Below are 26,616 nucleotides of genomic sequence, written 5' to 3'. Positions count from 1 at the left end.
GTAGGCAGTAAAGTGAGTCAAACGCAGTAGACAGGAAATGGCAAAAATACCCTGCCTTGTAAGGTAAGACACCCAAACACTTCAGAAGTCCTTCCCTGCTACGGTAAGCAGGACTAGTGACTCAGAGTCAAAGTCCCAGGTAAGTACCTGTTGTAGAAAGCTCGAAGCATTTAAAAGTGAAGAACGCGGTAGCCAGTCTTTCCATCGAAAACATTTCCATTGAATCATTATCCATCGAAATTCATTCATTGGAATGCTTTTCCATCGAGAAGCATATTCATTGAATTAATTTCGATGGATTTCCAACTCAAACATACCTTTAAAATAGATGTATGTTTGGGTTGGAAATTCAATGGGTTTCAATGAAATTCGAACCCACAATAAAAAAAAATAACACAAGTTACAGGGAGCTGTCCAGTGCTGAAATATATTAAAGATTTCAGCACTGAACAAGGGTTACAATTTTAAAATGGGGGTCGGTGGGTACCCCCCAATTAAAAAAATATGTTATGCAGGTTTTCGATGGAAAGTGGTATTAAACCACATTAGATGAAAACAATTGTGTGGGAAAAAATTCGATGGAAAATCTATTCAATGACAAAAATTTGATGGAAAGACTAGTAACCGAAGAACATGTATTGGCAAAACCAACAGATAGATACATGTTCCAGTGTAGATGTAAACAAAGCAAAGTTCAGTAGATTAGGGGTACTCTTTGAATCCCACCACTCATGGGGAAGGCCCCAGGGGTGGAGGAATTTTTGGCCAGAACTACACCCATCATGATCAGGGAGGAGCAAGTTAGGGAGTGGACGTTCTGCCAATACAATCCCTATGGCAGGAGGTGGGTTGAAACAGGTATGCAAACTTCCCACTTAATCAGATTCATTGAGAAAATATTCCTAGAGCCCTCAGACTTGCTGGGCTAACTTCCTTTAGTCAAATGTCCAGTTGAAAGAGGGTCCTGAGACCACTAGTGTAGTGGTAGTTTTTGGGGTCAGGATTGGGTCTAGCTAAGTAGTGGTTCCACTCTCCGAAGAGACAGTTCCTGATACCTTGAAGCTGGACAACCCAGGCATCATAGGACAAAGAAAACCACAGGTCGTACAATGACAGGAGATCCCGAAGATTTGATGGAGATGGACAACAACGATGAACACCACGAACAGAGGGCAGCAGGGAACACTCGTGGAGATGAGGAAGACTCTGCTGCAGGGAGGCACCTCTTTATGATGGAGAGCAGCAGCTGCAGGAGGACAGGAATGGGGACCAGTGCGCAAAGATGCTTTGGATAAAGCTGGTCAGCCCACAGGATGGCTGTGGGATGCTTCTGAAGGCTTCATAGGTCAGGATCGATGTGCAGGTGTCTGGACCAATTGGTGCCATCCGGCCAACGGTTTAAGCAATGCTGAGGGTAGTCTTGAAATCAAAGAGGATAAAATGAGCTTCCTCTGGCCAGGGGCTTCTCATCATGACCCAGGAGATATTAAACTCCAGTCTCATGAATGGGGTGCCTGAAATATGGTGGAACATATATCACCCACCCCACCCCCCTCAAACTGTGGCATGTGCCCAGAAAAGGCACATTCCTTGAAACCACCTTTCTGTTGTACTCTATTCATGACTGTTTCTATCGAGTCCTGTCTTTTGCCATGTTGTTACCCATCTTCACCTGTTATGGTCTCTTTAAATCGCTTCTCCTTGCGTTTCTTTTACATCAGCTCTTCCATCTTGCTGCTATCTCTCATTTAGTCTCCACCTATTTTTGCCACTATTTTATAACTCCTCCACTGCATCTGTTACTGCATTAATACATGCTACTGTCTCCAAACAGCCACACTTTTCTCTGCTGCCACCTTTTCCCTTGATATGACCTGGCCCACTTTCATTCTCGCTGCTGCACAATGAGCTGATTTTACATAGTGTGCAAAAAATCTAACTTCCAAATTAGATGCAAATATATCTTTGTGTTGAGTACATATGACCATTCATGATTTACATGTCTTTTGGAGGTTTACTATTGCACCTTTAATGCAAATTCGCAGACACATAGTTGATGTCAGATAGGTACATTTGTATGGCACCAGTTAACTTGGGGAGCCAATAGTAGCTCCTGGTAGCCGTTGGTGTCATGCTAACCAGGCTCTCTAGGCCCCAACTAGGAGCCAAATAGCTCCCAGCAATTTCGAACCCTGTACTTTAACTGTGCCTCAGTAGTCAACCTATCTAATTCTTCATACATGTCCAAAGCACTTAGCACAATAGCAAAAGCATTACACTAAAAATGTGACAGGATGACCAACTGGGTGCCTTTTTCTGGTGCCACTTCCAAAACCCACAGGAGGGCGATATATTGAAGGATGGCAATGAGCTGGGTTCTGGACCTCTCGCTAAGACTTTAGTGGGACATTGCCTTTACATATGAATGGAAAATTTCTTTATGCACAGCCTTGATTTTTTTTAAAGAAATCATATTGGGAGACTTCAGGCTTGACAGGAAAAACTATCCATGACCAGCATACACCCAGTCTAATAACTACAATTCGAATGTCGACGGCAACAATGGGCAAAGTACAGATCAGCTGCACTTGGCGGTTTCAGCTTCTCGCGAATAGCACCAACGCGGTTCTTGGACACCTTGTGGACTTTCCCTGCTTCTGGGGTCCAGCACTCTGCTGAGGTAATTTTTAAAACACTTTATACAGTTCGATGTTTAGTGCCCATAAAAGTATTACTGCTCAGAAGAACCATGCCTAATTTCCTCACCTGTTTCTTATTTTCCTCAATTTCTTGGAGTATTCCCTCTTTCTCCTGCTGAAGGAGCTCAAGCTGAAGAGTCAGGTTTAGAACCTATTTGAAATGAAAACAGATTTAATTTGATGTTGATTCAAATTTTATTTAAATAGTGCTATACTCCAACGCGCTTTACAGAAATAAAATAAACAGTTCAATTCATGAAAAACACAAATGAACAGACAAGCAAGTGTTTATGGCGTGAGCGGAAAGCAGGTAAAGAAGAGTGACTAAAACGGCAGAGGAAGCGCATTCCAGCTTTTGGGGCCCAAGAGAGAGAAAGAACTGAAGCGGAAGTTAGAGCAACGGGCCGCGTAACAGTAAGAAGAAAGATTCTGAGCGGAGAGAATGGGATGGGGCATAGAAAGAAATAAGAGGAAAGATAGGGATGGGCAAGATTATGAAGGCATTTAAAGACCAGTCAAAGAAAGATAAAGAGAAAACATGACTCAAAGGGGAGTCCGTGAACTGAACCAAGAGCAAGGGGCAATAGTGTCGCGAGAGGACAGAGAAGAAATGAGACGACTAGCAGAGTTATAGCTAGAGCAGAGGGGAAGAGACACGTAGCAGGGAGGCCAAGGAGAAGAGAGGGATAGTAGAAGAGACAGGAGAAAATAAGATGAGAGAAACATTTTGGTGGAAGTAAAACAGAAAAAAGGTCTAGCCTTTCGAATAAGCCGAAACTGACAAGAGTGGTAATGACTGGAAATATGACAGGAGAAAGAAAGAGAAGAGTCAAGAACACGCCCAAGATTCCAGGCACAGAGAGAAATAGGGAGAGAGGAAGGGGGAAAGAGATGAAACGGGGAGACAGAGGAGGGGCACAGTGATGGCAGGGAAGAAGGGAACTTCAGTTTTGGAGGGCATTAGAAGAAGGAAGTGGGCCGACATCCAAGACTGAATAGAAAGTACGCAAGAGGTGAGGGTAGAATCAACAGACAGAGAAAAAGAAATTAAGAGCTGGCTATCGTCATCACAGAAAATTATCAAAAAGACCAAACAAGGAGATGAGAGAGGCAAGAGGAATGGTATAAAGAGTAAAGCAGGGGACCCAGGACCGAGCCCTGGGGTACACCATACTGAAGAAGAATGGTGGGAGAGTTAAGGCCAGCCCAATATATAGAATAAGTGCGATTAGAGATATACGGGTGAAACCAATTTAGAACAGAAAAGAAGTACAGAGACCAAGAGTGGAAAGGGATCGAAGAAGCAGGGAGTGATCAACGGTTTCAAAAGCAGCAGACAGATTAAGTAGAACCAGGCGAGATGATTGCCTGGAGTGGCGAGCAGAAAGAAGTGCATCACAAACAGAGAGAAGAGCAGTTTTGGTGGAGTGAAGCAGTGCAAATTCCAGATTGATGTATGGGCATGAGGGACACAGTGTTAACATGAGTAGAAACTTGAGAATAGATTAGAAGCTTGAGAAGTTTGTATAGAAAACGTAGGAGCAAAAGGAATTAGTTACTTGCCTGTAATTCCAGTACACCAGCATTGGCATCTTTCATTCACATGCTGTGAATATTCCCCGTCGTGTAGTCAGGCTGGGAATCCTCGTTAACAGCAGTTTACACCTAATCTGAAAACTGTCAGTCACTTTTGTGCTCTATTACAGTCATTTTGGGTCATACTGCCCACAGCCGATAGGAACACTTCCCTTAGCTCTTCCCCTGTCAGCCATCTTCAGATTTTGGCAAGCACACATGAGTAGCAGTAAGAGCCAAAGGACGAGCTATGCGAGGAAGGCGGGAGGGTTGCATGTGAATCTATCAAAGATAACAATGCTGGTGAATTGGAGTTACAGGTAAGTAACTTATTCCTTCACCAGCATTGGATCTTTCATAGATTCACATGTTGTGAATAGATTACAAAGCAGTATTATAACAGTAAACATGGGCAGAGGCAAGCTCCCAGCATAACATACAACTGGAGACCTACTAACCTCATGCAAAAAGGTTCTGCAGAACCGATTGGCCGACTCTAGACTCTTCTGCGGAATCTGTGTCGACATAGTAGAACCTGGTGAATGTATGTACCGATCTCCAGGTGGCTGCACGGCAGATGTCAGGTAGCAGGATTCCAGAGAGAAAAGCAGTAGTTGCAGCCACTGCCCTGTTGGAGGACGCCCCGGGGCCTGCTGTCCTGTTCATGGCAGAAGAACAAGTTACTTACCCATGGTACCGTTCTTTCGACTTGACGTCCTCCCACTTATTCTTCATCTTATGATATCTCCATATCCAGCTTCAGCTACTTTGGAATTTTTTCCAGCAGAGGGCTCTGCGTGTTGATGCTGGTCGACTCGATGTGTCGTGGAGACCTCCATCTCGATGTCCACGTCATTGATGGTATAAAGCGTGCGCAGGGACTGTTGGCTTCAGTTCAGTTTTTAAAGCATAAATAATATATCCTACACCCGACAGTTACTCCTCCTGAAAGAGCGAAGACTGCAATCACATGGAAAATTCTACTGCGGGGCAGGCTGGGAGGGGCGATGAGCAATACGTGGGAGGAACATCCAGTCAAAAGAACATTACCATTGGTAAGTAACTTGTTCTTCGAATGGATTGTGTCCTCCCACATATTCCTCATTTTATGATAAACTCCCAAAGCAGTGAATGTATTCCTGGAGGAGGGAGTCCGAATTTTCAGACTCACGATAATTTAAGAGTTCCTTCATAAGTCTCTGTGCACAGAATGTAGCACTGCCTTTCCAAATAAAACATCCTGGCTTGAGGAAGAGTCCAAATTATAGTGTTTGGTAAAAGTGTGTACGGACGACCATGTGGCTTCCGCACAAATCTCTTTAATTGGGACACCCGTCTGTAATGCAGAGGAGGTAGCCATGTCCCTGGTCGAATGAGCTCCAAGACCTTCCGGGGGATCCTTTTCCGCTAATCTGTAGGATTAAGATATTCCTGAAATTATCCATCTTGACAACATTTGTTTCGAAATTGCCATCCCCAACTTGTGGCCCATGTAACCTACAAAAAGTTGGTCATCATGTTTTATTTTAGACATCCTGGAGATGTAAAATGTCAGTGCACGTGTTAGGGAGGATTCTCAGAAATGTGCTAGTTCCCTTCTACCTTAGAGACCCCCAGCTCTTTTTTGCTGGACTTTAGGACTTTTGATGTCTAATCTGCAGAGAGTGAGATCTTTTTCCCACTCTCACGTATTTTTCTGTGATTTGGACTCTGTTTCTTTTGACTTTGGAGTCTGACAAACTCCATAGGCATCATCTTTACATTGTGACACACAGCACCTCAGTGCAGTGGCACAAGGAAGTCTCTTAGATTTCCCAAAGGTTTAAATACTTTCTCTTGGTCAAACTACTGTTTCCAAGAGCAGTGAAGTTAAATTGACTTTACTTACATTTGTAACTTTCTAGACCCAGCACATACTATCTTAGCATAGAGTGCTGGAGTGGCTACTTAGTATCCCCTTTGTCTAGTTTCTCATTTAGCATTTTCATGTAACATTTTTATGTTACCCTTTCTACAATTAATGGCTGGTGGCAGTGCTCTACTTTTTACTACCATTGTGTGTTTTTACCACGGCCTGCATTCGCAGCTGCATTAAGGCGCCGATGGGTGTCCATTTTGACAAAATGGCCCTGGTCGTCTTTTTTTGCCATTTCTTGTTGGAAAGGTCCTTCTTGAGATTTACTCTGCGCGCCAAACCAGGTCTGGTCCCTTTGTTCGTTTTGCTTTTGGCGGGATTCACGAGTGAAGCCCGCCTCTGGCTCCAGTATGTCTCGCAGGGGCAGGAAGTGAGGGAGGTGCCTGAAACTCCATGTGCTTAACCCCCTTGGTTACAAGAATGCACCCATAGGTGATTGGCCGGCTGGCATTCCTTGGAGGACAGCCATTCTGCTGTGTGATTGACAGCTAGGCTGGAATGAATGGGAGAAACCTGCATAAAAGTCAAGGCTTTTTTGGCTTGGAAGGCAGAGTCAACCACTGAACGAAGGAATCCGAAAAGAACTTGGAAGAGACTCCTGCTGCAACTCCTGGACCGTTGGTTTTCCCAGTGAAGCCCTGCTGCTGTGCTGAAACTCCGAATTTTCCTTGACTAGAGAAGCCCTGCAAGGACAACTTCTCCCCTTGGGTTGGTGGGACCAATCAACCCCAAAGTGAACTTGTCTTGACATCCTCTCGGAGCTGGCTGTACTTCTACTGCTGCTGCAACCGAAGTGCCAGGCAGAGGAACACCAGATCGAGTGCATCGCTTTTGGGGCCTCCCTCTGGAACAGCCTCCCTGCCACTTTAAAACTTGACTAATCCAGAACAGAACTGCAAGACTTGTCTTTGGCCTCAAGCCCTGGGATCGTATCTCTCAGCTCTGAAATCTCTCCATTGGCTCCCAGTGGATGCAAGGATTAAATTCAAAACCCTCTGCATTGTCCACAAGGCTTTCTGGGGCCTGGATCCAAAATACCTTCAGCTATCCCTCCGCAAATACCTCCCCTCTCGAGATCTTCGCTCCTCTAACTCTAACTCCCTCAGGGTCAGTCGTTTTTCAAAGAAACAAGCTTGGGGTAGATCCCGGTCTTCGGCTGGGGACTCCCTCTGGAACAGCCTCCCTGAAACTCTAAACCTTGAGGAGAACCATCTCTGGTTACGGAAGCACCTCAAGACCTTCCTCTTTGCTTCTGCCTTTGCTCCCCCCTCTCCCCTGCTGATATGCGCTCTTGGCACTGCCTCCTGGCCACCCCTTACTCTGGGGACTGTATCTGTACCCTTACAGTCCCCCCCCCACACACCCCATTTTCTTTTTTTTCTGCCCTCATCAGACTTACCCAAACACAGCACTTGCCACTTGTTGAGTTGATTGATTAGTCGAAGCAACAGCACTGGAGGGAACGTATACAGGAACAGGCCGACCCAGGGGAAAGAGAATGCAACCCCCATGCTCCCCGGCTGGGGAAACTTGCTGGCGAACCTCCGGCACTTGGTGTTCATCGCTGTCGCAAACAGATCGATCTGGGGATTGCCCCATCTGCGGAACAGGTGATCCACTTGGTCCTGCCGAGGTTTGTAATTGTGGCACGAGCGCAGCTCCCTGCTGAGAGATGGCGACAGTGTTTTTCACGCCTGCCAGATGAAAAGGGATGAGGAATATCCCCTAGGCTACGGCCCAGTGCCAAAGGTCCTGTGCTTCTTGGAGAGTGCCGGGGATCTGGTTCCCCCTACTTCCAGATGTAGAACATCGTGGTGGTGTTGTCCGTGAAGACCCGTACCACCTTGCCCTTGAGGGACATGAGAAAGTATTTGAGGGCCCAAAACACTGCCCGTAGCTCCAACATGTTGATGTGCAACGTCCTCTCCTCCGGTAGCCACAGGCCTCTTGCATGAAGACTTCCGGTGTGCGCTCCCCATCCTTCCAGGGAGAGGTCCGTTGTGACCGTCTCCTGATGAGGTGGGGACTGGAAATCAGTGCCTGCGGACAGAGGTGCGCGCACTCCCCACCACTGTATCGCTCGATGGAAACTCTCGTCGAGTGTGATCCTGTCCTCGAAGCTTTCCGATTCTTGTATCCAACGGGCGTCGAGGAACTCCTGTAGCGGACGCATCCGTAGCCTGCACAGCCGAATGAGGTATATGACGACATCATGCAGAGTAGGGACTGGATGGACCTTGCCCTTGCTGCGACCTTCAGGGCCAACAGCTGACGATCCTTGCCCAAGATAGCTGCCATCCTCTGCTCCGACTGAGATGCCAGGCATGACACTGTTGAGTCAGGATCCCAGAAACTGCGCGTCCTGGATTCGCCAGGAGTTGGACGACTATGTCCTTTGAGGTTGCCCGGATGAGCCAGTCGTCCAGTTAAGGGTACACGTGGATCCATTGTAGGTTCAGCAGCGCCGCCACCAGCGCCAGGCACTTGGTGAACACTCTTGGCGCCGACTTTAGTCCGAAGGGAAGGGCCTTGAACTGATAGTGTTGTCCTTGAACCGCGAAGGGCAGATACTTGCGATGGCCCTTGTGTATGGGGATGTGAAAATAGGCATCTTCCATGTCCAGCGACGACAGAAAGTCACCTTCTTCCAGCTGTCCTAGCATGTGCTGAAGAGTCACCATCTGAGACTTGATGTACTTGTTCAGGTGGCGGAGGTCCAGGATGGGAGGTAAGGAATCTTCAGCCATAACAGGTTGAGAAAGTAGTAGCACACATTCTTCTTATGAAGATGATGTACACGGTTGGGGGCCCGCCTCCACGGCCGGTTCAGTCCTGTTTTGACATCAAAGCGCCACCTTGGGGACCTTGGCGACGCTGACGTCCACCTCCAGACTTGGCACGGCCCCTGTAGGTCTCCTGGGCCGACGAGCGGGAGGGTTGACGGTAAGAATAAGCACCTCCTCCGAATCCTTTAGAACCACTTTGGGATTTTCTTCCAGAAGTCCGAAAGGACGGCCATCGTTGCTGGAGCGTGCCCAAAGCACGAGCCGTCTCAGTGTCCGCCTTGATGGCCTGAAGGGACTCGTTCACAGTCTTCCTAACAAATTGTGCCCGTCGAAGGGCGTGTCCAACACCCTCGACTGAACATCCTGGCGGAAATTAGTGGCCCTCCGCCAGCCCCACCGACGAAGGTAAACAATGTTGCCCATTTTGCACAATCCCATGTCGGCAATGTATGCGGCCGATGTCATGGCGTAGTCCGAAGCCACCTCGCCTTCTTGCAGGATCTCCAATGCCTCCACCCTCTTGTTGTTTGGAAAAAAGTCCAGGAGGGGGGCCATCTTGAACCAAAACACTCTGTCCTAACGCGCCACGATGGCGAGGGCATTAGAGGCCTTGATAGTCATAGTGGTAACTCTTCGCCCCGAGGCATCCAACTTCTTCCCCTCATCGTCCGGGGGGGGGGTGGGAAGGAGGCTGCCGAGGGGGTGCCCGAAGACGACTTCTTGCCCTTGGGACAGATTCCGGCACCCTGTATTTCTTTTCATAACAGTCCCTCTTTGCCGGAGCCGATGAAGGGTTCTTCATGAGGTACAACCCCTCATCCCAAATCTCATCCAACAGCGGGATCCACAGCACGATCTTCCTTTTTGCCTCCCGGGGATGGTATAGGAAACCTTTCTTCTTCTCCTCCGGTACGATCTGCCCTGGAGATCATGGCGTGGAACGAGCCTATCTCGCCGGGCGGTGAAGATCTGGCAGGCTGCGATGGGATTGGGAGTGCCCGGCATCGTCGTGTCTCTCTCAACCCCGAGTGGGGGAGAGAGAGGCGAAGGGTGGAACGGGGGTGGACTCTCCTCCGCTTGGATGGTGGTTCCTCCGATGGTGATGGCGCCATGGGTGGGGCCGCCGGCGTAAGAGGTATCCTTGTCCAGATCTCCGAGCACAAGGTATGCAGAGGTGTAAGAATGTCCACCTCGATATCCCGAGGTGGTTGTTGAGGTGGTGGAGGCGACGGAGACAAGGCCGTTAGCGGTATAGGTTGATCCTCTGCGTCGTCACCGTCCTGCTGGTCCTAGTCAGTCTCCTTCGTCACCCCCTTCATCATCGACCTCGTCGGGATCCCTTCCGCAGGGCCCGCTCTGGACGCATCGCGCCTCCTCGAGGATCGAGAGGTTGGTGAGTTCCTCCTCTGAGGAGATGTCCGTGCCCTGGAGGGCCACTGTGCATCCCCTTCTCTGCGACCAAGGGAGACAGTTTTAGGGAAATGATGGGCATCACCTACTCCGGTGTCTTTTTGATCGGCTGGAAAGAGGATTCCCTCCTGGTAGGCAGGTATACTCTCGCCTTTGGGGCCGTGCCCTGCGGATCCCCCACTGCAGCCTTCGTGAGGGATGCCGCCACCACTTTGATGGAAGTTTGGGCCTTCATCTGATGCGCCTGGGCCTTAACTGTCTTGGCTGAGTCTGCGGTCTTCACCTTAGGGGGAGGGTCGGGACCCCGCTCCCCCTTCTCTGCAGGGTCAGTCTGGGTCTTCTCCAAGAGCTTGCCCGGATGGTCCGACTTCCTCTTCTTCGAAAATCCTGAGCATTGACTCGTGGTCGAAGGCGCTGGAGACGCTGTACTCCCCCTGGCCAGCAAGGAGCCTGTTGCAACAGCGCTCCAGGAGGCAGTGGACTTGCGGTGCTTAGTCTTATGTTGGACCCCCCCCGTGGGAGGGGCACCCTCAAAGGTCTTAGAAGACTTAATATCATTGTATGCCGATGACGTTTTACTCTACCTATGTGAACCACAGCATAACCTACCCATGATTCTGGATGTACTGGACAACTTTGCAGAGCTGTCCAGAATTGTCTTTAACAAACGGAAACCCTACCCTTTTCCTTTGGCTGGTCTTCGTGAGGTGGGTGAGGCATCCTTACCGGACTTGGGTCTCCCCTGGGAGGTGCGTTACTTTAAATACTTGGGAATCCATATTACGCATACTCCAGAGGACACACATACAAACAACACCCATAAGGTCCTGGAGGGCCTTAAGAAGTTTATGTCCTTTTGGTCCAGACTACCACGGTCACTTATGGGTAGAATTGCAATTGTGAGGATGATTGTTCTCACTAGATTCCTGTATTGTTAATGTGCATATTGGGGGGGCCCAATTATTTCGACTTCATGACACGTGGATTAGTATCTTCATATAAGGCCCGAACCACCACAGACTCTCCTTCAATGTGCTGTCCTGACCCAACAAGGAAGGTATTGTACAACTACCTCGGCTGGAACTTTATTATCTGATTGCTCAACTAAGCTTCGTTTCAAAATGGTTGTCCGATGAACCTACTTCTGAGTCAATACTGCTTCAATATTTGGTGTCACAGGCCCGCCTTAAAGAAATCTTATGGCTTCCGAGCAATTGCATGAACACTGTACCTCTACTTGTCGCCCTAGGCAGGAAAACCTGGGACAGATCACTAAAGCTACTTTAGGTGCGCCACCCCTACTCATCTAATGCTCATATAGTAGCAGATGTATGTAAAACCAGGGAGGATTTGACTGCTATTCGGCACCGGCAAGCATGGCGTGACACGTTTGAGGGCAGGATGTTCAGGGACCTGGATAACCTAACCAAAAATACAGGGCTACCCAAGGGGCAATTCCTGCAATACATGAAAGTAAAGGGAGCGGTGAGCTGTAGATGGAAGGGGTGACTCGCCGAGCCGAAGGAGATGGAATTCCTGGCCTTAATGTACCTGCTTGAAGATGGCTGGAGGCCTATAACTAGATTGTACAGTTGCTTATTAACCTGATTAATCACTCAAAACCCCCAACTAAAGGTGCAATGGGAAACAGACATTGGTGTTGAGATTTCTGATCTTGAGCGCTTAACTTCCCTAAAAACGTTTCCCGGAACGCCAGATTTAGGTTGCTCCCGATTAACATGCTCCACTGCACATACATGGCTCCCAGTAGCTGAGAAGATGCAAATTTGTTCCACATGTTATGGCAATACCCCAGGGTGCAAACTTCCTGGTCCTGTGTTCAACAAACCTGCAGAGAAGGGGGAGGGTGTAAGTGCTAGGGGGTTCCACACGGGATGATGTGCCAGAGGGATGATTGCAACAGTAACAGATAAGTGCAGGAGTCAGTTGCGAGGGCAACAAGTAAGTGCCAGGCTCTGGTCCCAAGATGGGGGCAAGGACAATGGCCCATCAATAAGGGCAGGCCTGGGAGGCCAGGCAGGCGGAGCCCGAAGGCAAGTGCAAGGGGGGTGCCGGTGCTGCGGGCGATCAGGTAGAAGGCCAGGACCCTGAAGGACACATAACCGCCCAGGGCACCAATCAACAGCTACTGTGGGGTTACGCAAGGAAGGGTGAGAGGGAAGGAGGAGGAAAAGAAGAAAGTCTTGAGGTGTTTGTGGAACTTGAGGAAGTATCACTCAAGATGGAGTGAAAGGGGAGGCTGTTCCAGAGGAGGCAGCCTGCTGAGGAGAGGGAAAAGCTGCTGCTCTCTGCTTGGTGAAGAGCTTGACAAGTAGAAAGTTGGAGCCAGAGGATCGGAGGGATCTAGATGGTGAGCACTTGATGAGGGCAAGTTGCAGATAGCATGGTCCCTGGCCTCAGACAGCCTTGTGGATGCATAGGGATATAAATTTGATCCTTGCGGCAACCAGGAGCCAGTGGAAAGATTTTAGGGCAGGAGAGATACGGTCCCTGGACTTAAGGCCAAGGATAAGTCTCTCAGCCCTATTCTGGATTATCTGGAGCGGGTGGAAAGAAGAAGGTAGATTCAGGAAAAGACTGTTGCAGTAGCCGGCTTGGAGAGCACCAGAGCTCTAGTGACATTGAGCTTCTGGGGGGGAAGGTGAAGAATGGGAGGATGCCCCAGAGGAGGAAGAGTTGGAAATGGGCTATCTTGGCAAGGTCCAAGATGTGGGGAACGAAAGAGCGGAGTTGAAGATAACTCCCAGATTTCTTCCTCAGAGGAGGGAGCGGTGCGGTGGGGGGGTTGCCCATTGAGGGTGGCCAGAGAGAAGGGAGAAAAGAGGGGACAGGAGTCCGGATGGGAAGAATCTCAATCTTGCTTGCATTGAGATAAAGGTCACTGGAGGTACACCAATACTGGATATCGGAAAGGTTAGAACAGAAGCAGAGGGTTGTCTAAAGAAGAGTTGGGGTTCGTCTGCAAAACACTAGGAGTGTGGCGATAAAGTGAGCGAGAGGAGAGAGAGAAGATATATGTTAAAAAAACCAAGGTGAGAGGATGGAACCCTGGGGAACGCCACAGGTGGAGATGGAGGTGGGTGAGGAGAAAGTACCCAGGATAACCTGGGAGGGACAGTTGGTGAGAGGCCAGCCAGTCCAGTGCCCGCTTACAGTTACCAAGGGTGTCATGGAGCCATTTTATGAGGATGGAGGGGTTCACCGTGTCAAAGGCAGAGGCGAGATAGAGTAGAATGAGAACAATGGGTAAGTTGGAATCAATAGATGCAAGCAATTCTTCATGGGTGTTCAGGAGGGCAGTTTCCTGAATCGGGATTCAGGATGCTCAGAATCCAGATTGGTCCTGCAAGCAGCCAATAAACTCAGTGTGCTGGGTCAATTGGTGGAAGACCATCTTCTCCTGAATTTTCCCAGGGAAGGGATTGATGGAGATGGGGCAGTAGTTAGCCTGACATGAGGGGTCAGCAGAAGGCTTTCTTAGGAGAGCGCACACAAGAGAGTGCTTGAGGGAAGAGGGGGGAAGGACCCTGAGGCAAGAGTGATTGCAGAGGTCTGAGTGCAGGGACAAGGGAGTCGATATTGTCCTAATAGTTCTGGAAGAACAGGGGTAGGCCTGTTTGGAGGAGACCTTCATAGAGCGGACAACTCTAGTGATCTTGTCCGGTGTTATAGGGGAAAGAGTGGCTGAGGAAGGGGCCAGAGGCAGCAGGGGTGGGAGCAAGGGGAGGATGAGGGAGAACTCAGAATGCCCTTAGTTTTAGAAGTGAAGTGTGTGGCCAGTGCAGTGCACAGGGCCTGTGTAGGGAGAGGTGAGGTAGAGACTGCAGATTGATTAGCTAGTTAGTTGCATATTTTTCAGCCGTGTTGTTAGAAGCTATAGACATGCGGGCCTGCATGTGAGCCCTCTTCTTGGAGCGAATGGAGAGACGATATTGCCTTTGGTGAAGGACGACAGGCCCGTTTAACAGAGGATGAGCTCAAAGTCTGCCACATTTCCGTTCAGCAGCTCTGCACTTGCGTATCAGGGCTGCCAGGTCAGAGTCATACCAACTGTTACGCTTAGTGGCAGGTTTCAGGCGAATCCTCATGACAGGATTATAAATGACACAAATTGACACATGCCACAAATGACACACATTATAAATTGCCATATGACCCCCTTGTATGGTGGATTCCACTAGAGGCATCTCATTTGGATCATTGAATTCTAAACCTTGAACCGTCATTTGAAATGGACATTTTGTTATTTTTTTGTGGTGTTGTTTGCGATATATAGAAGGTTGTTAGAGTAGGGCTCTGTACTCACTTTTGTTTATATGTGCTAATTCAATAAAACATTTGTCGGATCAAATTTTTTATATTTGTCTGAATCTCTATACATATGCAGTAGGGAAGCTATTTTGTTTATATCTACTTTGACGCCGCTTATGTTTCCCTCTCGCAGAAGGCCACCTACCTTTTAGGTCCTGGAGTTAAGTGTAAACAATGCCTTATCTCTTTACTGTGTTTATTTGTACACTTGACTGTTAATGCAATACTGTGAATATATATTTATTTGTGGTATATTCTGTGGTGTATTTTGTTGCATATGGGATTAATTGTACTTTGCTATCACCCCATCTCCCTGCTCAGAGTGAAGCCTGACGTTTCTGCGACATGACACATTGTGAATCTTTTGGTCTAACTTAGTGGGCCTTGTGGTGGTTCTACTAAGGATAGGTCTCTTCTCATCCCTCACCAGAGGTCTCTGGAAAAACCTGCCTATCACTCCCTACATACCTACATATCTGTGCTTGTGGTAAACTTGCCTCTTTCCTCACCTGCTTCTTATTTTCTTCTGCTTCTTGGAGTGTTTCCTCTTTCTCCTGTTGCAGCAGCTGATGTTCAAAAGTCATCTTTGCAACCTGTGTTGGGCAAAACAGATGAGATACGTCGCTGGTCTCAATGTGATTTGAAGAAAGGCATTAGAAATCATTCCAAAACTAAGGAAATTGGCCTCCAGATATTTGCCATAAATAACTACTTGTATTGTGATAAAGCAAAAAATATGGTAATCTAGTCCCCAGGGAGGATTTTGAGATGTGGGGTATTTGACTCCCTACTTTTGCAAGTTGAGCGCAAAATGATTTTTGAAGAAGTAAAACATGTCTTTGCATTGTTGACTGGTATAAATGTATTCAACCAAAAATGTTGTTAAAAAAAAAATTTGCACTTTGTTGCACTTCACACTTTTTGTGTCCAGGAATTACCGTAAATGAAAAGATGTTCATATCCTATAGAAAAGTTTTATCTGAACACAGAAAAGTAGGAAGCAACAAGGGGCACACATCTGTGTAACAGTTACCCTCTATATTTCTCATTGGTAGTAGTTGCCCAAAAAAGTTGAAAGACCGCGACACCACTTACTTGGAAGGCTGATTATAATGATACCTCGATAACCTCACACAATGTGGAAGATACTCAATTTCTGGAAAAGTAAATTCTTCTTCAACAATGTAAATTGCATAAAATACTGTTCTATTTCATTGTGAGATGTGCTGTTGAACAAGGTTCTCCTCTGAGCATTAAGGGTACATTTTAGAGTTGGGATCTTTATTTGGCAACAACTCTGCGTCAGACGGGACCCTTCATCATGCCATAAAAGGAGTCTGCAACCTTTGGCTCTCCAGATGTCTGGATTACAATTCCCATTATGCATAGCGCGCATAGCTAATAGTGAGCAATCCTAGTGCCAAACCTATAGGGAGCCGCAGTTTGCAGACCCCTGTACTAGAACAATCATCAACCGCAATGCACATGCCGTTCTTTGAAGCTTCCATCATAGCGCCTCCTGCCGTCTGAATAGCCCTGGTGGATGAAGAATGTAGCCAGGTGATGTATTGCAACATGAAGGTCACAGGGAAGTGTGTGAAACACAGATACGATTTGGAAGTCAAACATCACAAAAGGAGACTAAGAGGAACAGAGAATGCTAGAGGCCTAGAGAAAGGGGACAACATAAAGTGACCACATAAGTGTTCAAGGGAGACAAAGGTCATAATAGAAAAACTTCTGGATGGGATTGTGGAAACAATCAAATGAAGGCAGAGCTGGCAGCAGGACGACAGGGAAGAGATTGTAGAGGGGCATGTGAATGATTATAAAAAACAGCGCCACATAGCCAAGAAGCTGCTAGCAACACATCTTCCAATTAATTCTCAGGAGCTTGCTCTGGATTTTAGGGAGGATGGCTTTTTCCCATTTTTGGGGTTACTAGACTTACTTTTTAAGGCAACACCAAACACTGGGGATAAATATTTCAACCACTTTCCCAAATGCACAGGGTCGTAAGAGAAATGCATCCTCTTCTGGGAGACCAGTGTATCCACAGTGCTCCATGCAGCCAGCAAGATGTACAAATGGATCCAACGAAGGAATGGGGAAATAAAGTTAGGTATTTGAATGATGGGGCAGTTCAGGCAGTAACAGGCCAGTGCTGTCTACCTCATTGGCACCATTACAAATAAACTTCAACCAAGCCTCCTTTCTCACCTTCCTCTTATTTACTTCTGCTTCTTTCAACATTTCCTCTTTCTCCATTTGTAGCAGCTGATGCCGAGAAGTCATGTTTGTAACCTATTTTCAATGAAAAATTGGTAATTTATATATGACATTGGTTGAAATTTAGGCGACGCTTGAAAAGAAATATAAAATAAATGTTTTCCTAGATGTTCACAGACAATTTTACATGTAAAGTGGTCTTACATAGTGCAACATCTGCCATTGTGGAGACCCGTGAGCTCATTTTACTGGGAAAAACATACTCGTTAATATTCCTATTTCATGGCTAAAAGTAAGAGTACCCAAATAGCAAAACAAAAGACTCAACAAGTCAAAAAATTTAAATAAGACAAAATATTGTTCCGCAAAATCCTTGTTAGTTTGGTACGGTGCTGTGCCAGAAGAATGTACACTTCGCTGGAAAGTTGCATCACTTGCTGACCTGGAATAATAATGCTAAGATCATCATGCCAGCCACGCAAACATTTCTTCACAAAAGAGGCGGCTGTGCTACACCAAACAACAATGCCTTTTCATTGTGAATGGTGGTTGTGATTCAAAATAGTTTACACCTGCATCATTAAATACTCAATTTCAGTCACCAGAAAATGATCTATGGACTTGCCATTCTACAGAAGAACCCTTGAAAAAAATATGTAAGCCTGCATGCACCAATCTATTGTGCAAAGATGTCATTGGGGTCTCATCCAATTATTTGGGGTCAGGAGACAGAAATCAGCAGAGAATGTTGGCAGCACAATGGGAGATTTCTATAACAGGTAGGAGATGCACTAGCTTAGTCAATGGATGTACTACATGGAAGGCATCCCGTCGTAATCCCCACCTATGAATTGGACATACATTCTGATGATAGCTGGCTTCAGGATCTTGCAACCATCATGTTAGAAGATCAAAGTGAAACCATTGTGCATTCCACCACCCAGTACTTTCCCCCAATGAACTTAGACTGGAGTAAGAATCATAAAACAATCCAGTACTAGAATTTGGAGGGTACTTGCTGGTGGGATTTTAATTAGAAATGGTTTAAAGCTGAAAATGAGGTTTTAAGAAGAAAACAGTTTAAAAGAAATAAGTGAAGTGATATTTATATGGACACAATTGCAATACATACATCCAATGCATAATTGTCCAATTTTAAGATGTTACCCTGAATGATCTTAACTATTTACCTTTAACAGAAAACCATATTTCAGAACCTTTATAACCAAATTTTAAGAATTTTTAAAGTAATGTTATGCTGATTTATACTGTGCACCGCTACCGCCCAAGGGCAGTCTCTAAGTAGGCATTTTATGTCACATTTTGGAAGCTTATCATATCAAGTATTTAATGTAGATATTAAGGTTGGGGAAATATCAAGTGTTGAAAATCATGCCACTGGGAAATGTTTAGTGGTGGAAAAAAAAACTTCTAGATGGAATGCGGTCAAACAACATCATATGCTAGAATGCAGATTTTAATAGTGAACACTACAGGTACAGGATTCTCCAATTCCTTTAAGAATTTTATAAGTTCACTGCTGTTAGAAAGAACATTGGAAATGCGAAAATCCTAGTTTGATTTCTTGGCTTCAATAATGGAGAATTTAACGTTTTTAGCCACAAATGTATAGGTCTCCCTGTTTGCGATGGTTTTCGATTTGGCCCAAGCATTATGTGCCTTTACACTTAATCAGTTTCAATTGATGTAATTCTGGCGAATACCAGGGTTCATTGCTTTTTAAAATCTGATAAAATGCAAGCTTTAAGTGGGGCAACTTGGTCTACGGCCCTAAACAGAGAGGTATAATATGCCAAACCTGAATCACACAATGTAACACGAGCATCTGGTTGCAGAGGAGTAAGAAGCAGAATTAAGTGTTTCAGCAGTACACGTCTGAGCATTCTGAGACACAAAAGTGACCTTTGGCCACAAATATCCTCTAGGCACAATCTCTGAGGGATTTAAATGAGTACTGTGGGACATTTCTCAACACCTCTGGATTTCCCCCTTATGCATCCCTAATCTATAACAAATGTTAAAAGTGTGCTCTGTTCAAAATGTCCAAATTGTCCTCTCTCTCTCATGTAATGCTGCACATCCAATGCAACACAAGGCAAATGCCATGTAGCAGTTTGTCCAGAATGACATTACTCTTATAAATAAAATAAATAAACATAGTAAGGATGACTAAATATAGGAATTGTTTTGGGGTTTGCAGATAGAAAGTTACAGTGTATGTGTCATGTGTTGGGTGTTACTTCACTTAATGCCACACTAATTGTGGATGCTATGTGCAAAGATGTAGACCAGTGTAATTTAAAACACATGTTTTCCATTGAACTCTGAAAAAATAACCATAACTATGTGAACATTCTCAAATGTCATTTGACCTAAAATGGTCAGTCAAAGAGAAAGAAGATTTAATAGCTATTTTGGGGAAAATCTATTTAGTAATAATATGTGGAAGGATTTACAATTAAAAATGTGTATTTTTTTGGATGCAATATTTATAAAACTGGTTTGTGACAGTGTTTCAAATGTAACACCAAACCTTGCTTATAACATACGAATATACATGCAATTATGCAGGCTTTATGGTTTATAATTTTTTTTAAAAATGGTGCAGTTAACAGCACAGTGCAAATTGATGGCACATATTGTTAAGGGTGGGTGCAATGTTCACAGGAGAGTAAACCCATTTATTTTCCCATACAGAAAAAGTGCAGTTTTTAAACCGCTGTAGCGAGAGAATACTGGGCAGATTTGGACCAAATGAGAAACATCTTGGGCACAAAGGTTGATTTAAATTCCTCAACTGCTTTGGGGTAAATCCATCCAGTAGTTTTAAAATATTTGACAGAAGGGGGTGCCCCTTGCTCCTTAAAACCTTTATATTGGCCTTGATATGCTTTTATCATCATAGAGGCTGGGCGAGGCGAACACCTTTTGACTAACTGGATGGATTTGGATGACATTTTACAAACAGTTTATCAAGTGCCCCGCTAAGCTGGACATTTTGGAAACAAAAGTTAGAAAGTGAAAAAGTTATTAAGAAAAGAAAAAAAAACGCAGTTTGCAGCCTATGCATTTTCCCAGCTGCAGTGTGAAAACCGCTTGGAAGATTTTGACCAAATAAGAAAAGAATTTGGGCACAAAGTGTTGACTTGATTTCCTTGACTAGTAAATTCATTCAGTGGTTTTTAAAATATCTGACAGAGAATGGGATGCCCCCTGCTCTTTAAAACCTTTATATTTGTCTTGGTGCTTTGCAGCAGAGAGGCTAACAACATTTCCAGGAGGGGTGAGGGTGTTATTCCGTCGAGTAGTTTAAATATTTTATGGAGAAGGGGGTGTCCAAAATTATCACTATATATGTATCCCACAATGTATCAGCAAGGCTTTTCTGAAATAAGAAAGCCAGCATTTTCTTTTTGATAGGGTATTTACAACGCACTTAATACCCAGAGGTTTCTAAGCGCGGGCCCGGGGATCGAACCTGTGTTGCTCTGTGTCATCCTGCTTTCAAGGCGAGCACGTTGCAGCCGAGCTATCCTCCCTCACTCGATGCGTGAGATGACCGCTGTTATAACGGGTATGATGCGGTGTTCGCCAAAAACAAAGTGGATAAAATGCCATTTGGAGGAGGAATAAGTATGAAATGACATCAGGCTAGAGGCGGGGGAGGCGGGCAGGGAGGAGAGGACATCATATGTAATTGGTGAGTTGGGGGCGCGGGGGTAAATTTGGGTACCAAGCTCAGAGCTCAAACATTTTCGCATAACCAGGGTTATCCGGCAGGATAACCACAGTAATTATAGAAAACTAGAGTGGGAATGAAAGTGTGTCAGACGAAAGGACGAGTGTTGGGGGTAATGGGAGAGGACTAGGGAGGGAGAAATAACTTAAGGGGAGGAGGGGAGCATGGCATGAGGAGGGGCACTTAGTGAGTTCCTCAGAGAGCCAGGAAGAGTTTGGCATAACCGCGGTTAATTGTGTGAGTTTACGGATAACTGCGGTTATATGTAGCACATTGATAACTGCGATTATGGGGAAAATGTTTTTTAAAATAAGAGCTAAAAAAAAAAGAGATTAAGACAAAAAATGGGGGAATATTACAGCTACGGTGAGGTGGGTGGTAATGGGTGTGGCCAAAAGCTATGGCTACTGGGTTACATTAAGGTACCAAATGGTGCAATAAGGAAAGTGGCCACAGCCGAAGGCCATGACTAGTGTGTCTGTCTAGCAAACTTGTTGGAGCAATCTGTAGAGTGCCACAGCCGAAGGCCATGGTTAGTGGGACCCAAAGAAAGCTATTGGGCAACATGCAAAGGGGCCACGGCCGAAGGCTGGGGCCAATGCGCATGGGCGAAGGCCATGGCTAGTGAGCGGGAAAGAAAAGTAGTGTTTTAAAAGATAGGCTCTGGCTAATGAACCTGAAAAACATGTCTAGGCAACTGTGTGGGTCCGAAAGAAAGATATTGGGGGAACATGTACAGTGGAAAAGGCATGTAGTGGGCAACATGTCAAGGGGCCACGGCAAAAGGTTGTGGCCACTGGCTAGTGTGTCCAAAAGAAACCTAGTGGTGTGGCCACGGACGGAGGCCAGGGCCCCTTATTGGACCGGAAGAAAGCTATTGGGACAACATGTAAAGGGTCCAGGCCAATGGTCATGGGTGAAGGTCATGGCTAGTAAGCGGGAAAGAAAGGGAGTGTTTTAAAAGCTACAGTGGGGGCATGTCCGGAGGCCGTGCTCATTGGCCCGGTCCGAAGACTCTGGCTAGTTCGCCCAAAAGACATGTATAGTAGCCATGGCCAAATCCCGTGGCCACCTTGCAGGTCCAAAAGAAATATATTGCGGGAACGTGTACAGTAGACACAGCCGAAGGACATGGCTAGTGGGCTGTAAAAAGACTATGGTAAAACAAAACCCTTGAAATTCACTGAAAACACTTTAGATAAAGTGTAGTTAAGTTGAGAAGCTTTAACGCAAAAAAAAAAAACGTGAAATTCAGTGGATGTGGGAAGTTATGACCAGCTTAACGGGAAACGGCATTGTGGGGTTGGTTTTGACAGATGTTTAGAAGGTACATTCTAGCTGCCGTAGCAGGTCAGGTGATGAAATGCAGGAGATTGAGAAAGCTGTCAAGGATGACCCCATCGTTTGGAGCCTTGGGGGAAAGTATAAGGTTGGATGAACGGAAATGGGGAAAGTGAGGACGGTTGAGACATTTGAGGCAGAAAGGGGGATGACTGCTGTTTGCGTAATCAAAGAGCCATCCAGTAGCGGAGGGCCGAGAGACAGTAATGTTTGATTATAGTCGAGGGTTGAATGGGGGAGGAGGATTTTATTTATTCATTGCATTTGTTACACGCCCAATCCCAGTGGTATCACAGCGTTGGTTACTTGAGAGCTTAGCTAATAACAAAGTAGTTTACATCAGGTCATAAAGTCATACCTTACAACACAGTATACAAAATTGATGAACAATGGAGAGGCCTTAGTCAAGTTTGTCAAATAGCCAAGTTTTGATCATACTCTTTGAAACGCTGGTGCGAAAGCTAATTTCTGATTTGAGTCGGTAGAGTGTTCGAGGGCATTGGAGCAACTACTGGGAAGCTGGAGCCTCCCATCCTTTTACTCTTGAACCTCGGGACATTCAGCTAAGTGCTGGTGCAAGATTTTAATTACCTAGTTGAAGTCTTTTGGGTTACAGTGTTGTTTAGATAGGAGGGGCATTGTTAATGAGACATTTATGTGCAGTGATCAGCGTCTTAAAAAGGATTCTAGGTTTGGCATGGAGCCAATGAACTTCTCTTCTGATGAGTGAGATATGTTAATTCCGTTTTAATCCAAAGGTTGCACGTAAGGCTTTATTCTGGAGTAGTTGCAATTTAGCGAGATTAGTAGACTTGGGTCCTAGAAGGCGGCTGTTGCAGTAGTCTAATTTTGATAGGATAAGGTCTCGAGCTAGTGTGAGGCAGTTCTGGGGTGTGAGGAATTGTCTGCTGAGTGAGATGAGTTTTGAGGTGTAAGCAGTGGAGGAGGATAAGGCGTTTAGTCATGGTGAGATTAGCATCTAAGTAGACGCCCAATATTTTTACCTATTTAAGGACTGGAATGATGTCCCATCAGTGGTTATGGCGGAATAGCTCACATGTAGGGATTTGAGGCGGGAGTGGAAACCTACAATGAGGATCTCTGTTTTTTCATCATTCATGCAAAAGCTATGGGTGGCCATCCAGTTTTGGATGAATGCGTATATCGCATTGATGGTGACAGTCTTGTTTGGGGTCTCCAGCGATGGGAATCAGGATCCGAGTGTTATCTGCAAAATTAGTGTAGATGATACCCATAGAATCCAGGGCTGCGAATAGTAGTTTGGTGTATGCATTATACAGTGTGGGCGATAAGCAAGAGCCATGAGGGACACCTAAAGGTACTGTGTTGGGGTCAGTGGCCTTGTCGCCGTTAAAGACCCTGGAAGTGCATTCCTACAAGAATGATTTGATCCACAGGGTGCCTTCTGAGGAAAAGTTGAAGTGTTCGGTCAGAGCAAGGCACAGCTTGTCATGGTCTACCAAATCGAACGCGGCTGACAGGTCGAGTAGGAGGAGAATGCCAATGTTACCAGAATCTCTGATGCTATCCATCTGGATTTGTAAGTCTAGTAGCACCGTTTCAGTACTATGTTTAGGGCGGAAGCCTGATTGTCTAGCTCATAGTAATATTGGATTTGAGTGTAGGCTATTCGATCAATTATCTTCAATAGGAAATGGTCGGTTTTGATGGGGCGATAGTGGGGGTGGAGGGATCCAGGGGATGGTTTCTTGAGTAATGGGGTTAGCCATGCTGCTTTGAAGCTAGATGGTACTGATTTGGTGTTAAAGGAAGCATTGATAAAATCTGTGATGATAGGTACTAAGGCAGGTGCGCAAAGTTTGACGGGAAGGGAAGCCATCACCTTTACAGGTGGAAGGTTTCAAGGTAGTGATGGTGGCCAAGACCTTGTCTTGGGAAACAGTACTGAATTTGAATTGGGGCACAGAGATATCAGCAATTGCGCAAAGTGCGCTATAGGGCATACTTTTGTCAGCCAGTAATTTTCTCTTGTTCAGTATTTTCTCTTCTAGGGTGAGGATTTTGTGTGCCAGAGCATTTTAGATGGGGATGCACCAAGCTTTGTCTGTGTGGCAAGAGATGCTGAGGGGGTGGGTGATTCTAATTCTCCAAGTGTGGTGAATAGTTGTTTAGTGTTAGAAGACGCATAAGCAATGCAGGTGTTGAGAGAATTAGTTTTGTGGGTGATCAGAGCTGCTTTGTAGGTTTTATTAGCTGCAGTGAGCGTCTTAGTTGTGCTGGTGGATGGGTTCTTTTTGTGAAGGTGTTCCAGTGCTCTTTTATTATGGCATAGGAGTGTAAGCTCTTCATCAAACCAGAAATGAACTCGTTTCAGTTTGTGAGGTGTTTTGGAAGTGAGAGAGGCTACTAAATCAATATTGGATTTTAGACATTAGTGGTAAAAAGTGGAAATACTGCCAGGGTTAGTGTCTTTGGTTGAGTAGGTCTTGAGGGCATCTGCGAGAATAGGGTTAAGATTTTCTGCAGTGAGTTTACGGGTGTTTCTTGTAGAGATAGGGAGCTGGGTGGCTGGTGGTAGAGCCTGTACCTTCGTGGTCAGGACGACAAAACAAATTAGTGGGTGGTCCATCCAAATAACTTCAGAAATGGATTCTAATTTTATAATTGCACTGAACATCAGAATCCAGTCAAGGGTTCTTCCTTTGGAGTGAGTGGGAGAGTTGACGATTTGTGTAAAGTGTATTTCGTGAAGGACAGTGGAGAGAGCAGTGGCTTTGTGGTCAAGTTTATCGTTAAATCCAAGGTTGATATCTCCTAGGATAATTAATTTGGTGCTTGGTTTCAAGAAGGGAGTGATGAGCAAAGAGATGTCGACTTTGGGATGGTTGGAGTTATTAGGTTGTCTATAGATGAGGAAATTAAATGTTGTTTTAGGGTCAGCCGTGAGCTTTAGGAGCAGGAGTTTATATACTGGAACAGAATCTAAAGGGCATGGTTTGAACTGCATAGTGGTTTTGGTGATTAGGACTGCTCCACCTCCAATGGCATCCAGAGGGTCTGTTCTGAAGATTGTATAGTCCAGAGGACTAGCTATTGCAAGAAATGGGCCCGACGCTGGGTGCAACCAAGATTCTGTGATGGCTATAATAAATAATTTAGCATTTATATAGCGCTACGAAACCTCAGGTATCTGAGCGCTGCTCATTATTACTCATGGTGTGTGGTGCTCATTAATCGACTTCGGGAGGATGAAAGGCTGAGTTTGGCCCTGTCGGGATTCAAACCTGCGTCAGCAGGCTCTGCACAGATGTCAAAGCGAGTGCTCTACTCGCTGTGCTATTGGACCCACTAGGAAGTCTAGATCAATAGCATGCGCTCCTAAGGAGCGAGCATTAATCAGAGTGCCTTTGAGACTCGTGCTGGAGGCCGTTGTGTGAGGTAGGGAATCCGTAGGGTGGGTAGGGGGAGCGATAGGGATGGGATCCTTATGCATGTTCATACCTTTGTCCAGATGTGGTGTGGGGAGTTCATAGTGTGCTATCCTAGTGGCCGGTTCCCCCATTGTGGTAACAGCAGTGTGTGGATGGGGTTGGTAGAGTAGGCGAGGTGGTAGTTCAGACATGTGCAAGATAAAAGTCTCACTTGTCTGGCAAGTCATAGTATAGCATGCAGAGGAGCAACTGTCTTTCTTGAGCTGAGGCAAAAGCGACAAGTTATGCCTAGGCACGGGTCAGTAGGTCCTGTTTGACCTTTTGTGCACAATGTCTGTGAGCAGTAAGGGCGGGTCAGTGAATAGAGTGTACGTTTGTGACAAGTAGGGGTATTAAAGGTGGCCTTGGGATTATGCTTAGTGAGCATTTTGGGAGGATGAGATGCGGGTTGCTGGACGTGGGTGAGAGAGGGCGGCAGAGTGTTTTGGGTAAGTGAAGGGAGCCGGGGGTTGGTACTTGTGGCTAGGGTATCGCTGATGAGACTGGGGGGTGTTTTTGGGCTGCTATGCGGTTGGGATCGTTAGGTGATATCACAGCATCCGATGGTGGTGTGTGGAGCAATAGGAAGGGGGATACCGTTGGCAGGAAGGGTGTAGGGCAAGGGCACAGGTGGTGGCATGGACAGAAGAGGCGAGCAAGACCGTTTCTGATCTGCACAAATGTGCCAGTGGTGCAGGGCATTGTGTTCATCTTGTCTTGATACGTGTTGTGCCTACAGGCAGTAATATCCGCTGGAACACATGGTAAGCTGTGGTGGGCTAGGGTAAGGGGCAGTAGCCTTTCCTTCCTACGTCCACTTAGATGTTTCGCCGTATGGTGAGAGACAAGTCTATTTGTTGATATGGGCGATGGCCAATCTTGGTCCTGGGGACTGGGTATTCCAGTCCTCGGTTTGGTGGTGTCAGTGGCGGCGGTCATAGTACGGGAGGGGGTTGGCATAAGATTCCCTTGTGTGGAAGCGCACTCCTCTAAAGAACTAATATGCATTAGGGCTCACGTCTAGTGAGTTGTAGACTGCTAAAAATAAAGGCGGCATACAATGAGGGCCTAGAAATTGCAAGCTTTAGCCCACCTATAGGCGCATTGAAAGCAGATT

At 46.1% G+C, this 26,616-nt stretch overlaps 1 protein-coding gene across 6 annotated transcripts in view; it reads right to left on the bottom strand.

The window, feature by feature from the left end:
- Positions 1-26,616, bottom strand: part of NINL (ninein like) — a 1,017,292-nt gene that overhangs the window by 96,531 nt on the left and 894,145 nt on the right. For 5 of the 6 annotated variants that reach the window (XM_069607820.1, XM_069607817.1, XM_069607822.1 and 2 more), the window contains 3 exons: positions 16,938-17,021; positions 15,215-15,310; positions 2,767-2,850 (listed from right to left, as the gene is read on the bottom strand). In XM_069607820.1, the coding sequence (XP_069463921.1) occupies positions 2,767-2,850; positions 15,215-15,310; positions 16,938-17,021 (264 nt within the window). The remainder of the gene's footprint in view (positions 1-2,766; positions 2,851-15,214; positions 15,311-16,937; positions 17,022-26,616) is intronic. The other variant, XM_069607819.1, reaches the window with a different exon arrangement.

The sequence above is a fragment of the Ambystoma mexicanum genome, chromosome 4q, assembly GCF_040938575.1.
Source record: "Ambystoma mexicanum isolate Mex_15411 chromosome 4q, UKY_AmexF1_1, whole genome shotgun sequence".
Classification (NCBI taxonomy): Eukaryota; Metazoa; Chordata; class Amphibia; order Caudata; family Ambystomatidae; genus Ambystoma; species Ambystoma mexicanum.
The sequence above is the reverse complement of the archived record's forward strand: the minus strand, read 5'-3'. Positions and strand labels throughout refer to the sequence as shown.